This window comes from Furipterus horrens, unplaced genomic scaffold (assembly GCF_987537825.1).
Source record: "Furipterus horrens unplaced genomic scaffold, mFurHor1.1.pri manual_scaffold_11, whole genome shotgun sequence".
NCBI classification, from domain to species: domain Eukaryota; kingdom Metazoa; phylum Chordata; class Mammalia; order Chiroptera; family Furipteridae; genus Furipterus; species Furipterus horrens.
Window position 1 is genome coordinate 7,374,118 of NW_028327181.1, and position 13,060 is coordinate 7,387,177.

General features: G+C 38.3%; 1 protein-coding gene across 2 annotated transcripts in view; it reads right to left on the bottom strand.

Moving 5' to 3' along the window:
• The window catches only part of MED13L (mediator complex subunit 13L), a 244,806-nt gene that overhangs the window by 42,525 nt on the left and 189,221 nt on the right, over nt 1–13,060 (bottom strand). For both annotated transcript variants that reach the window (XM_090290784.1, XM_090290783.1), the window contains exons 5-9: nt 12,080–12,225; nt 9,440–9,631; nt 8,865–9,053; nt 4,978–5,143; nt 2,463–2,567 (exon numbers count right to left, since the gene is read on the bottom strand). In XM_090290784.1, the coding sequence (XP_090146910.1) occupies nt 2,463–2,567; nt 4,978–5,143; nt 8,865–9,053; nt 9,440–9,631; nt 12,080–12,225 (798 nt within the window). The remainder of the gene's footprint in view (nt 1–2,462; nt 2,568–4,977; nt 5,144–8,864; nt 9,054–9,439; nt 9,632–12,079; nt 12,226–13,060) is intronic.

Consider the following 13,060-nt stretch of genomic DNA (forward strand, 5'->3'; position numbering starts at 1 on the left):
ATACATAAATCACTCCCAGGGAAAAATGTAAGCTCTCCAGTAACTCTCTGAGGCCGCTCGGGTGGCATTAAATTACTGCTGCATTGCGCTAAATGATGCCCTAGTGGGCAGTAAAACGGATTTGTGTGGCATAATGGGATGGTTTAGTGGGACAGCAGGATGGCCACCCTGCCCCACTAGGCCAGTAAAGAGTGGGAGGAGTGGACCATTCCATAATGGGTTTGGTAATTCTGCCAGATAATTGGAAAACACTCTTGCCAAAGTCTTTGCTCCTCTAAAAAAAAACAAAAAAAACAAAAAAAAAATCCCAACTTTGAAGAAGGTTGTTTAAGCACAAAGCCATTGTCAACAAGGCAAAAGCTGTGCTCTGAGTCCCCAGGGCACAGCACCACAGTAAGAGATGAAGGTCTCATTTGAGAATATCTCAATTATACCTTCTAAGGGGGCTTTTTACAACTGAGGCTCTGAAAGTCTTTTACAGACAACTTCTTGATTTGGATTTTCTCGGAGAGCTTTTAACCACATCAGTCCTTTGATAGATATTTTTATGGTGGCCTCTTCAAAGTAAGGGTTTTATGCAAAGTGAATAATCTTATAAAGTCATATTTTTTCAATTGTATTTAATGACTCAACTACATTGTGAAATGGTTAGAATTAGGGATACACCAGTAACAGACAAGTATTGCAAATTTCTGAACAGAAGGGGACCTCACTGAAGCAGGCAGCAGGAAGATCAGCCTCTGAGGGCTAACTACACGGGTGGTCCAGTGGTGGGAAGGAGCCAGAGGCAGGGCCAAGGAGTGCTGAAACCCACAGGGGCTAAAAGAACGAGGAAAGGAGAATGACTACAATAGGCATTTCAAAGGATGTCGTTAGAAAATGCAATGATAAAACTGCTCTAGAAAATAAATAAGTAAATGATGAAGTTTCTAGACAGGGAAAATTGTGATAAAAATGACCACAATAGGGTACCCGATTTGGAAGGTACCCCCAAAATGCAAGACTAGAGCACCTGTGAGAAATCAGATCTGCAATGCATAACTAAAAGCAAGACCTCAGGTATTGGAGGTATTGGTGAGGAAACAGAGGAGTAACTCCAGAGGACAAAAAAAAAGTGTTGTTTACACTTCAGGTAAAAATAATTCAAGGTAGAAAATAAAAATGTGATATAAATCAGTAAAAGGATTAGTTTTTAAAAAGTGAAAAAGGAAAAGAGCAAGAAAATAAGATAAAAGAATGAAGTTAAATACACTAAAATTTACATCCTATGTACCTTCTAAAGGTGAACTAAACCTTGTCTATGAGCTGTTTAAAAACTAATGTTAATAGGAAAATACTTGTTGTCAGACAATTTCCAATGGTCTAGAGATAAAAGTAAAACAGGTATTCAACTGGTGTACCACACCAATTCTGAGACTAGAGATTCTCACATGCTCAGAGAGGGACCCCTCAATGAGCAAGTACCTTCTTAAACACTCTCCCTGAAAAATCCGTCATGGGTTTGACCAGGCTGATATTTAGAATCTCTCTTAAAAAAAAAAAAAAAAACTGACTACCAAGGCAGAACTTGATAAAAGAGGATCAACTGAAGGGGAACACAAGAAGGAGGTGTGAAAGCTGTTGTGTAAGTGTACACACACACACACACGCACACACACACACGTGTCTACATATATTCTCAGGGGGCAAACTGGCCACCTCTCTTCCCCAAAGCCAATTCATTTATGCCACATTAAGAATCCCAATCTAAACCAGAGGGATAAATGGCCATATTCTAAATACACTTATCTCGTCTAAACTTTTTATAAGTATTAAGCAGTATTAAATGGGAAAATATATTCTTTGGAAGCAAAGCTACTCTAAGCTGCGCATTCAGTAAGTGAATAATCAACAGCGCAGGTTCTGACAGTCGACTGAGCTGGGGCGTTACGGCTGACATCCACTAAGACACTTAAGAGCCCTAATGAAAGCCCATGACAAGTGCAAAGATTTTCTACAGAAAACAATTCGGGGTCCTACTCAAGTATCTACACGAGTGAGCAACAACCTTAGCTTTTGGTGGGAATTGTTACAAATACCTGCCTCAGTCATCAAAAAACACCAGAGCCTACAACATTATCCATGCAAGATCTGTTTAATCCAAGGTCTAGTAACTCAAGCCAACTTGTTTAATATTTATCTCTACTTTAAAGTTAAGAGTAGTTAAATAAACTCATTTAAAGGACAAGATATTGTCCTGTCAAATAAATGCCTTTCGTTTTGACAGTGGGAGCAAATGGATGTCAGGGTCAGCTGTCTAAAAGGTTCTTAGTTCTGAGTCCTGAAAATAAAACTGTATCATCTGCATATAAGAAAAGACTTACCCTTTCCTTCTCTGCTGGAGGCGGAAAATTTAAAACAAAACAACCAGGAGAGAGCCAACAAAATGTGCCTCCACTCCATTAGACAACTGCCCCACCTACCTAGAGCAAGAACAGTTGACTCTTTGGGTTGGATCCACAAAATCCCAAGTAGCAGGATTGTTAGCAGGCTCTTCTTCAAGAGTTGGAGTTGACATTTGGCTCCTCCTAAAAAAGGTTAAAAATGTGATTTGTGCCAACATAATATCTCTGGAGAGAAAAAATATTTAAAATATTTGAATACATTTTACATAGTAATGGTATTCTGCAGATCAGACAGTTCAGAGCAAGCCAAGGTGGGAAGTGGAGCGGGGTGGAGTGAGGGAGAGAGACCACTACTTGCTCGAAGGGCACAGTATCAAGCCTCTAGGGGAACCTCTCCCGCCGACTGTCTCTCCCATTCCTGGCAGGGACAAGGGGCTCGTGCAGGGAAATGGCCTCTGCTTCAGCCCGATGGACGATTTATCTGGATGGTCTGGTAACCCCATGTTTTCTACATCACCCTGCGCCCCTTTCAAATCCCAACCCCATATTTTTTACACTAGGTCTGCCTGCCACCCTCGCCTAAGATACTGCTCTCCCCTGGGGGCACGTCACGGACTCCCAGGAGAGAGAAGATGGGAGCCAGGACAGAGAGGGGAGCTCTGCCCACGCCCCCTACTAGTCATGCTGGTCAGACCAATAAAAGGCATCTGTGGGGAAAAAAAAAAGGCAGCATACAAAATATATCTATTTACGTTTAATGCACATTTTAATATGGATGGTATACATAGCAATTAAAATAAAACACTATCTGGCACTCTGTTGTTGCTTTTTTAAAAAGTCGCCTAAATTTTGCAGAAGTAACCTGAATTTGTAAAAATTATCTTTTCACAGCATCTGTGAATTATATGCCCTCTGACGTATGCAACCCCTGCGTTTGCTAGTATTAAGGGCAGCACTCCAAACTTGGAATGTGAACTGAAAGACAAGAAACAAAACTATCTCCTATATGTCACTGACAATTGGCAGCGAAGTGGATGCTTATTATTACACAGTGAAAATAAGGACCCTGGGCCACATTTTTCCTTGCTAATTTTGCTATAGCTGACACTGCAAAGTGCTTCAGCGATGGCTCTGCAGGGAGCTCCTTTGCGCCGCACCCTTCCCTGCCTTTCTGGGTGTCTCACCGCTCTGTTCTGTGCTGCTGATAGAGGGGACATGGCCTGTTAAGAGTTGGTGGAGATAAAACGGTTAATGGCGATAAAAATAAAAAATGGTCAAATGAAAGGAAAAAGGAAATGTTAACCTGGAAACTGTCTAGGCATTGCAGATAGAAGGAAAACATCTGTACCAATTATTCTAAAGGAAAGGATCATTTTCAAGTGACTAGAGATGACTTTTTAATTCTAGAATGTGACATATGATTTTTCATAACTGCACCTCCTTCAGCAGCCTAGCCTAGAGCCACTTCATCGAGAAATAAATATATAGTATGAATTTGCTAAAAGCAAAGGCAGGTTTTAAATCTGTATACTGTATAAAACATTCAATAGTAGTCGCTAAGAAACATCTAACTGACTTCTAAATGAGTGGAGTTCTTAGCAGTTATTGGCAAGAATATCCATATTTATTCTATTCCAGAGAATCAAGACTCATTTGTTTACTTGTGTCGGTAAAGAATTATGGTCATCTAGATCCTATCAAAACCAATATGAAAATATGGCATTTATTGACTATCGTTTGTCATCATCACTCATGCAATTAAAATAATCACCAGCAATCTCTTATTACAATCAATTCTTCCTCTTCTCCAAAACTACGTTAAGGAAGAGCGATAAGGAGGGTAGAAAAGGAGGGAGAAAAGGAATAACTGAAGGAGAGCTGGGTAGGGGAATGGAATGAATACAGTTCCCCCAAATCAATAAAAAGAAGTACAGCAGCTGGTAAACACCCCTCTGTTTGTCAAAACATGAGGCACCCTGATCGGTGTGACTCGGTTGGGCATCGGTCCACAAAGTGGAAAGGTTGCCAGTTCGATTCCGGATTAGGGCACACACCTGAGTTGTGGGTTCAGTCCCCAGTCAGGGCACATATGAGAGGCAACCAATCGATGTTTCTCTCTCACCTCGATGTTTCTTTCCCTCTCCTTCTCCCTCCCTTCCCCTCTCTCTAAAAATAAACAAATGAAATCTTTAAAAACATAAATAAAAGGTAAGGCCAGTGTATAATAGAAAACATGGCAAAGAAGGTCCTTTGCCTCTGTAAATAAGAAACATTCATAAATTGGTGTACAAAGGAAAACCAAACCCACTGATTACTCTCCTGAGCCATCTGTGCTAAAAAATGTCAGAAGAACACCACGCCAACATAAGATGACCAGGAACTTCAAGATTTCCCAAATCATCAAATCAAATAAAGTTATCTCATTTTAACATCTTTGTTTTAAATCTTATCCTATTACGTTCAAAAAGATGAAATACAAATCCATTGACCCCTCAGGTCTGGTCACGAAATAATGCAATACGATCGGCCCTTCCTGTAGTAATCAAAGAGACGGCTACTAAACCACAATTCAGGTGTAATGCAAAACACATACTTGGACTGGGTTCTGTTGAGGATGCATTCCTTCCAGACTCGATGGACCATGTGATTGTGGAGTTTTGGAGGAATCTTCCCCGATCTCTTTGGACTGTGCATAGTTACCGTCCCCCCGTCTTGGGAACCTAAGTGGCCGACAGCACTCTGCATAGCTCCGCTCTCACCTGGAAACGAAAGGCAGTTCGGAATGTCATTTTTCTAAAAACATCTTCTAGTGCATAGACCGCTGGCTTATTTAACATAAAAATTTTAATTGTTTAAACTCATGCCCATTATCCCCTTATAATAACACTACCTGTAGCTATGAGTATAATTTGTGTCAGCACAGCCATTTTTTTTCACTTTGTGTGATTCTTTGTGTTGTCCCTAAAATACTGTAGTTAACCACATCAATACTCACAAACTCACAGTCCCTCATGGGCAAACCCATGCAGAGGCATCCCTACTCCGCAGGTACTGGAGGTAACTTATACAGAAGGGGTCATACATCATCATATCAAAGATATAAACATGCACGGGCTGTTTGCAATTTTTAAACCCCAATGCAGTAAATAAGTCTAAAAGAAAAACAAAACAGCAGAGGGAGCTTTATGCTTATTTAGCTAAATAGTGCCCTAGGAAGAAGAAAAAAACGTAATGGTGCAAAGCTTTTAACAGGTCAAATTTCAAATTTGTATGTGGAGCTATTTGTCCTTATGCCTGACACTATGAAAACTTAGTGCTAAAACACGGAAAGAGGTTGTCCTGACATCTTATATCAGAGGATTAAAAATTCACTGGTTTCTCTCTAACTCCACTTTGTTTCTCCAACAATAGTTGGTACGTAATTCACTTCTGTTATGTCTGTTATCGTTGTTGATAATAATAATTATTGGTTATGTCATGAGTATTTTACTACTTCTAACTCACACAAAACAAATGCTGACGTCGACTTCCAGTATTAAATTTCAATTACTTCCATCTATTTGATTTCATAAATACATTGTGGGTTTTACTCTGAACAGAACTATGATACAAAACATCTTGACCAAAATAATCAATTTTAAGAACTCTGGAACCTCCACTCTCATGCAATACAAAAGCAGCAACCTATATAATAGACTAATATTCTTGGTGTAATTGCAACAAAACCATTGAATCAGTTAGGCTCAGCACTAGTTTTTTTCAAAAATATCTAGTACACTAAAAGGCTGCAGGTTTGGTTCCTAGTCAAGACACATGCTTAGGCTGCAGGTTTGGTCCCCAGTCTGGTCATATACAAGAGGCAGCCAATCAGTTTCTCTCTCACATCGATGTTTCTCTCCTTCTCCCTCTCTTTAAAATCAATAAGCATGTCCTTGGGTGAGGATAAGAAAGGAAGGGAAAAAGGAAGGAAGGAAGGAAGGAAGGAAGGAAGGAATGAATGAGGGAGGGAGCAACTCCAACTGCTCACAGTCTAAGAAACTAAAGCTTTCTTGTTCCCCAGAAAAGTACTGTTATATTACAAATGAGATAAAGAAGAAATTTGGTCTCTATTGCTACCTTTTATCTTATAAGTCCCTGACTTGGTTCATTGTGCAAAATAATTCATTTTGATTTTACAATGGACTTCCAAATGCCTATTCTACAACTAAGCACAGTGAAGAAACAAATGGCAGAAGTAGCTAAGGCGGCCCTTTGTCCCTTACCCACTACAATACGGCTAAAGGGATCACATGCCCATGCTATTAAAGGAAGTAATTTATGACCAGTAAGCAAGAGGGGTAGGGAAAACAAGCCCCAGAGTCTTTTCTGATTAAAGCTGGGTTAATGTTTTTCGGTGGCTTTTAGTAATTTAGCTAAAATGTGGGTGATATTTTATATGGAATTAAACAAGATTTGTACTCCAGGCTGTTAAGTGCATGCAGAATGCTGTTTCGTACAATTGTCTCCATAAAAAGAAGAGGCATGCTGGGTGCCCACACATGAGTGATTTCACTAACACTGGTAGCCCTCCTATGTCCCCTGCTAATCTAGGCAGTCTTATGGGGCAAAGTAACCCACTTTGTCTCATATCAAGAAAAACATGGCAATGCTCAGTATTAGTCAACTGCAGAATGACAAGGCCGAGCAGGACTCTTTCTGATGGAGCTGTAATTCCGTGTATCATGATAGAAACATTTAGACAAATTCATTTTACAACAAAGATTCTAGTAGTTTTTATTTAGGTTTCCTGCTTGCCCTTTTTAGGGAGGAAGCCCCAGGGGGTAATTTTCTCAGGGCTAGCACCACGACACACACAGAGTGAGAAGGGAAGGAGCCGGAAGGTCCGCGGCTATGCAGGCCGCACTGAAACACAGCATAAACAAAGCCTCTTGGTTTGGGTTATAAAATGGAGAGTCCTGAGCTTAGGCAGGAGAGAGCAAGGCACCATGCACACAGCAGGCCTTCGATTTTAAGTTGAATACAAATTTCACTAAACACTGGGCAAACAAAGAAAACAAAAAAGAATGACAACTTATGTCATCCAGTTGTTAAAAATACAAACCTTTAAGTGTTTAAAACTTTTGAAAATAGTGTAATTTCTAGTCTTTCTGTAATATATCTTCTCTATGATGATTATTATAAAAGACTGTAAAAGTAGTTTTAATGAAAATTGACTGAGCAAGCCCTTTCCCAGGAACCATCCAAGCTCTCTGCCCCACCATGACAGAGCTGCGTGTATTACTTTTTCCCCATCTAAGCAACTCCACGGCCCCTAACCACGGAGGCTATGCACTGCCATTTCTACATCTCCCACATGAGTGATTCCTTCCAGACGGCATAACACGTGCCAAAACTGGAGTTTTGAGGGCTGCGTTAAGTTTTTACATGATCAGTTGTGTACTGCGTAATTGCTTACACAGCACTGTCAAGTACCACACCTAATACATATGACAACCTTGTAGTGTGTGTAGTATTTAACAGAGAAGCAAAGTGAGGTTCAAGACAAATATGAGAATTAAATAAGGTCACTCACCCAGTAAAAGCTACAGACAGGTTTTAAAATTAGGTGTGTTCAATCACAAGGTCTACACTTTTCCCAATATACTGTTTAATGGTGAATATTTACTCAATGTCCATTATGTGCCAAGCACTATGCTAGAAACTAAAATATCATATCAAATGCTCACGAAAACTACCATGTCAATATGTGTCATGCTTGAGAGTGTTTCCAAAGTTTAGCACCCAAGACTTGATTTACTCTGATGTTCCTGCCAACAGAGCCCATTAAATGCCTATAAATAATCTTAATTCAGCTCAAGTATGAGGAATATCTTCTCCTTAGTGACTAGATTTCCAACTAAAGTCAACTACCACAAAACTTAATATGTGAAATATACTATTCAACAAAGAAGACAATATCCTCCCAATTTAAATAATTTCTGAATTTTTCCATAGAGGAAAACTGTTCATCAAATTTTTCATATTTTGACAATATTTATCATTAATGTAGAGAGATTACTGGCAGGGCAAAGCATTTATTCAGAGCTCCTGATTGCTAGCCTGACTTTATAATATAATAGGAAAAGAACTACCCAAAACATGTCCCTATCTAGCAATGGTCAACTGAGAAGGGTTTTAGCGACTTTATGATTTAGGGTTTTTCCATTCGTTAAAAATAAAAAAATTAGCCTACATCTTGTCTCCTGACCATATGTATGCATATGTGCACACATGTGTATCAAGAGGCAGGTGCGTGTGTAGAACTTCAGAGAAACAACTAAATTATTTACTTGGAGTAAAAACTAAAATTCTGAAACACATAAATTCTGTTTAAAATTTTCCTTTTCCATTTTGTAAAATTCCCATGTTACTCTGCCTGGATCTCTTCCCCCGGGAATTTCTCGTGCACCATGGCAAGGGACATCCCCAGCCCGTACTCACCTATGACAGCCTGCTCTGGAGAGGTGGGCGGGGTAAGAGGCATCCCACAGTTACTTGGGTCCTTCACACTACCAAGTCCCTGCTGCCCGACTGCAATGTGGCCTCCAGCACTGGCAACACTCTGAGGGACTGGGATATCGTTCTGAGAGATCAAAACAAAAGCTGAAGGATAAACCATCCGGACACCACCTGTAAGGAAAGAGTAAGGAGAAATCAGGCCTAAGAAAAAGTTCACACTAGACTGCCAACTCTACTATTCCAGTGGTCAGAGCCAAAGCTCTCTGGTGAAAATGAGATACTCATTAGCTATTGCAGAAAGTGGTATGTCATTCTCCCATAAGTTAATAGCTGTTTAAACATGTGTTCCAACATTACGATAATAGCATTTGGAATACAGGGACCATTGGTGCTTCAGGCGAGGTAACTACTCAGCATATACCACTGTGTCAGGAGAATTAAAAAAATGGGAAAATTATGGAGATTATTTTTGATGAACCTGAGTGATTATCTTTTTAAATTAAGGAAAAGATGAAGAAGAGAGAAAAAAGTTCTTCGGGCAAAGTATTTTCTCTCACCAACAATGACTTCAACTGCCACAGGGAAATCGTCGTCATATCCCAGCTCCTCGTCCTTCAGTTCTTCTTTCTTTTTCAGCACCATTGGGTAGAAGTACTGCCATTCCTCAATCAGCTTACGTGTGGCTGGGTCTGACATCTTGTAAGCCTGGCCTGTTAGTGTGCCGTTTAATCCATAAGGACTTACCAGTACTGAGGCGGAGAGGAGAAACATACGTTACGGATCAGAGTAACAATTGCTACTTAGGTGTGATGCTACTTATGCGGTAATTTTAGGTTAAAGCACAGCATCTCTTAATGTGTATTGCTCTTTATGTCCTAACTCCTTTCCAAGTGTGAATTTTAAAAGTTTCTCATTTTACTATTTATTTATATGCCTCAACTCACATCGATTTTTGAAGGAAATTCAAATGGGGGAGATATACTACTATCAGACAGCTATATCCACACACAATATATAAACTGTCTATATATTAAAGCTTATACCTATCTGTTTGCTAATACCTTATACAATATAAACACTGAATCGTCCTTAACAAAAGAACACTCTTCCTATGGTTCCTAACACTTACGAAAATCTGTGGTAATTAAAAAATGTATAAACAAAACTTTTAATAAAAGGCCTAATTTACCAACTCTCAAATATAATGCTTAGTTATAATTTCAGTTATGACTGTTCTCGAGGTCTGCTGATTAAACGACTCTAAATAAAATGCATGTCTCTAAAGTAAAGGACTCAAAACCCTTCTTTCTCTTTCAGTATTTTACCTTGATGTCATCTTCACTGAGCTAGACACAAAAATGTAGTTAACACAATACTGTGTATAGCCCAGTCAGTTCTTAGCCTCAGGGAATTTCAATCATCCCAATAACACTTTTCTAGGGATAAAGGTCACCTTTTCTTACTCCTAATTATAAAAAGTCTCAACACAGTTATTAAATGGAATGTTCTCTTTTTTTTTTTTGATGGCTTCATTTTTTTAAACAGCTGGATGATATATCTCATCAAGACAGACAGCCGTAGACATCACATATTTCTTGGTGCCTTTCTGCTGTTCCTCATTGACTCAAATGGAATAAAATCACTGACTCCAACAGACACACTTAATCAAGGACACTGTTCCTAGATTAACACTTCTAGGAAACTCCCACACCAATATCGGTATGTCCACTACAGTTATCTATAGGCCAGCGCCTGTCCTAAGAATGTACCTCCTCCACACTAGTCACGGGAAATAAGCAGGATAATGTCCCACAAAAGTCTTCTATGATTTGAGGCATTAGTAACAACCAGTAAGACTTAAAATAAGTGGTCCATAGGGACCTGGTATTCCTAATAGTATCTTTACCAACTTAAGGTAATTACCTTCTCTTAAGATTAGTATTTTCTTTTTGTTATCATAAATGAATGTTTTTATTTTGAGTGATAAAGTCTAGAATGAAGTCAGGTGGTCCTCAGCACCGCCACAGTCAAGGGACATAGTATTTAAATAATTAAGCCATAATATGTGCGTACTTCACAGCGCACAGTTTGAGAACTGGGTTGTTTTTTAGAGCAGTTCATACATAAAACACCTCAAATTACAGAATAATAAAGAATACAGCTGAAACTGTGTTGTGGGGGGGTAATAATTAGGACACAGTTAAATGAGCATTCAATGTTCTTTTTTTTTCCCCTTTTACAAAAAGCTTAATTATCTTTAGGGCAAGAAACAGATGCTTTCATCAAATTAAATCAGATTCATCTGTAGAAAACCAAAAGGCAATCATAAATAATATGGAGGATAAACATTCATGACAGGCTGTTACATCAATAAAAATACTTCAGTCATGTCTGTTAAAATATCAGTGTTTTAAAAATTACACTGTGTGCTATACTAAGACTATTTTAATCAGACATCTCTAGCAATGATAAATTAGACTGAATCAAAAAAGATTTCTCTATATGGTTCAATCTAATACTAAAACATCTTAAAAGTTATTCATAGAAAATTCTGAATTCCAAAGATATATAGAATGCAAAATTAGAGAAAAGGAACATGGAATCATTTTCATGATATTTAGGTGATAAGCTTAGAATTAATAAAAATGTGACCTTATGTTAAATTATAACAAAATGCCTACAATCAATATAATCTAAAACTAAAAGAAAATAAGTTATTAACATCACTGAAAAAACTATACACCACGCAACTCTAGAAATATGATTTTGGTTGAAATTTCAAATACTAAGTCTAATAGTAATTATCTGCAAGTTATTACATTCTTAAAACCACGGGATAAATGAAACACTAAAAACCTTTAATTTATAAGATTTGTCAATTACTCACTGAATTATAGTTTTCAAATACTCATTGATCTTCTTTTGTCCTAAAGGAAATTCTCTACGTTTATTTTTCAATACAACTTCACAGAAGACCACAACGCAAATACGATAAACTTTCAGCAAAAAAAACCTAGCGAGCTATTATTATTTAATTGTGAAACGTTGGTATTTCCTTTCTTGTTCAGTAACTGACCCCTAAACTACCCTTCAAAATGTCCATTTAAGAGAACATTTCATTCTGCAAAACGTTACTGGGCACAGTGGCTGTCCATAATGGGGGAGGGTGGGGAGCAGGGGCATCACCGTTTACTCACCTTGAAATGGTGCAGGTGAAGACTGAGCCATGTGTATATGTTCCTCATTGATCAAATAAATTGGCTGGTGTTGGGCAATCTCCACGCTTGTGCATACATTACTTTCCCCATGGAGAAAGAATGTGAAAGCACAGGACAAATGCTCACTAAAAAAGAAACAATGAGAAACTCAACTCCACATTTTGATAAAAAATGGATGCTAGACACAGGAACTACAGATGGGATATAGCTTTACTTTACCAACCACCCAGCAAAGCTTGCTGCTAATGATATTAACAGCATAAATTTCCAGTTGATGGTGGGCAAACAGAATAACAATAACTTGTTGGCAAACTAAATTAAAGGTGTCAGATAAATCTGAAAAAAATTAGTTACGTAGCATTGTGAAATTTTGAAAGCTACTGTGCAGAACGCTTCCTGTTTCATTTGTATAAAGTCTCCTGTGCTGACTTATAAAACTCCCAGGAAAAGAAAAAGAATGACATTTTTCTGCCTTCTCATGTATGAGTATCTGAACTGGCTTTTAACTGATTCTAGGGACAATAACATAATAGTGTTGCTTAGGTTTGGTATGACGTAACAATAACATCAAAATTATAAGCTTACAACATTACAGTAAGGCTAAAATAGCAATTAAAGACACTACTATATATAAATTCCCAATGTATAACTCCTAAAGTAATACAAGTGTCTACATGAGCTGGTAATCTATTACATTTATTTTTGCAATTTACTTCTGCTACAAAATTTTATGAAAGCATTCAACACATCCCAGTTTTCCACACAATTAACTAAAAATTGACAAAAATTATGTGTCTTGGAGAAAATAATTTCAAAATTACTACAGAGGCACATTATTTCAAAGTTGTTAACTTTGGCGCTAAGCCAGCCATAACATCTCTGCTCAAGACAGCTCATAAGAACTTGTGTCCAATGAACCAAATCACTGTAGGCCAGGCAGCCACCATTTAAAAATACATC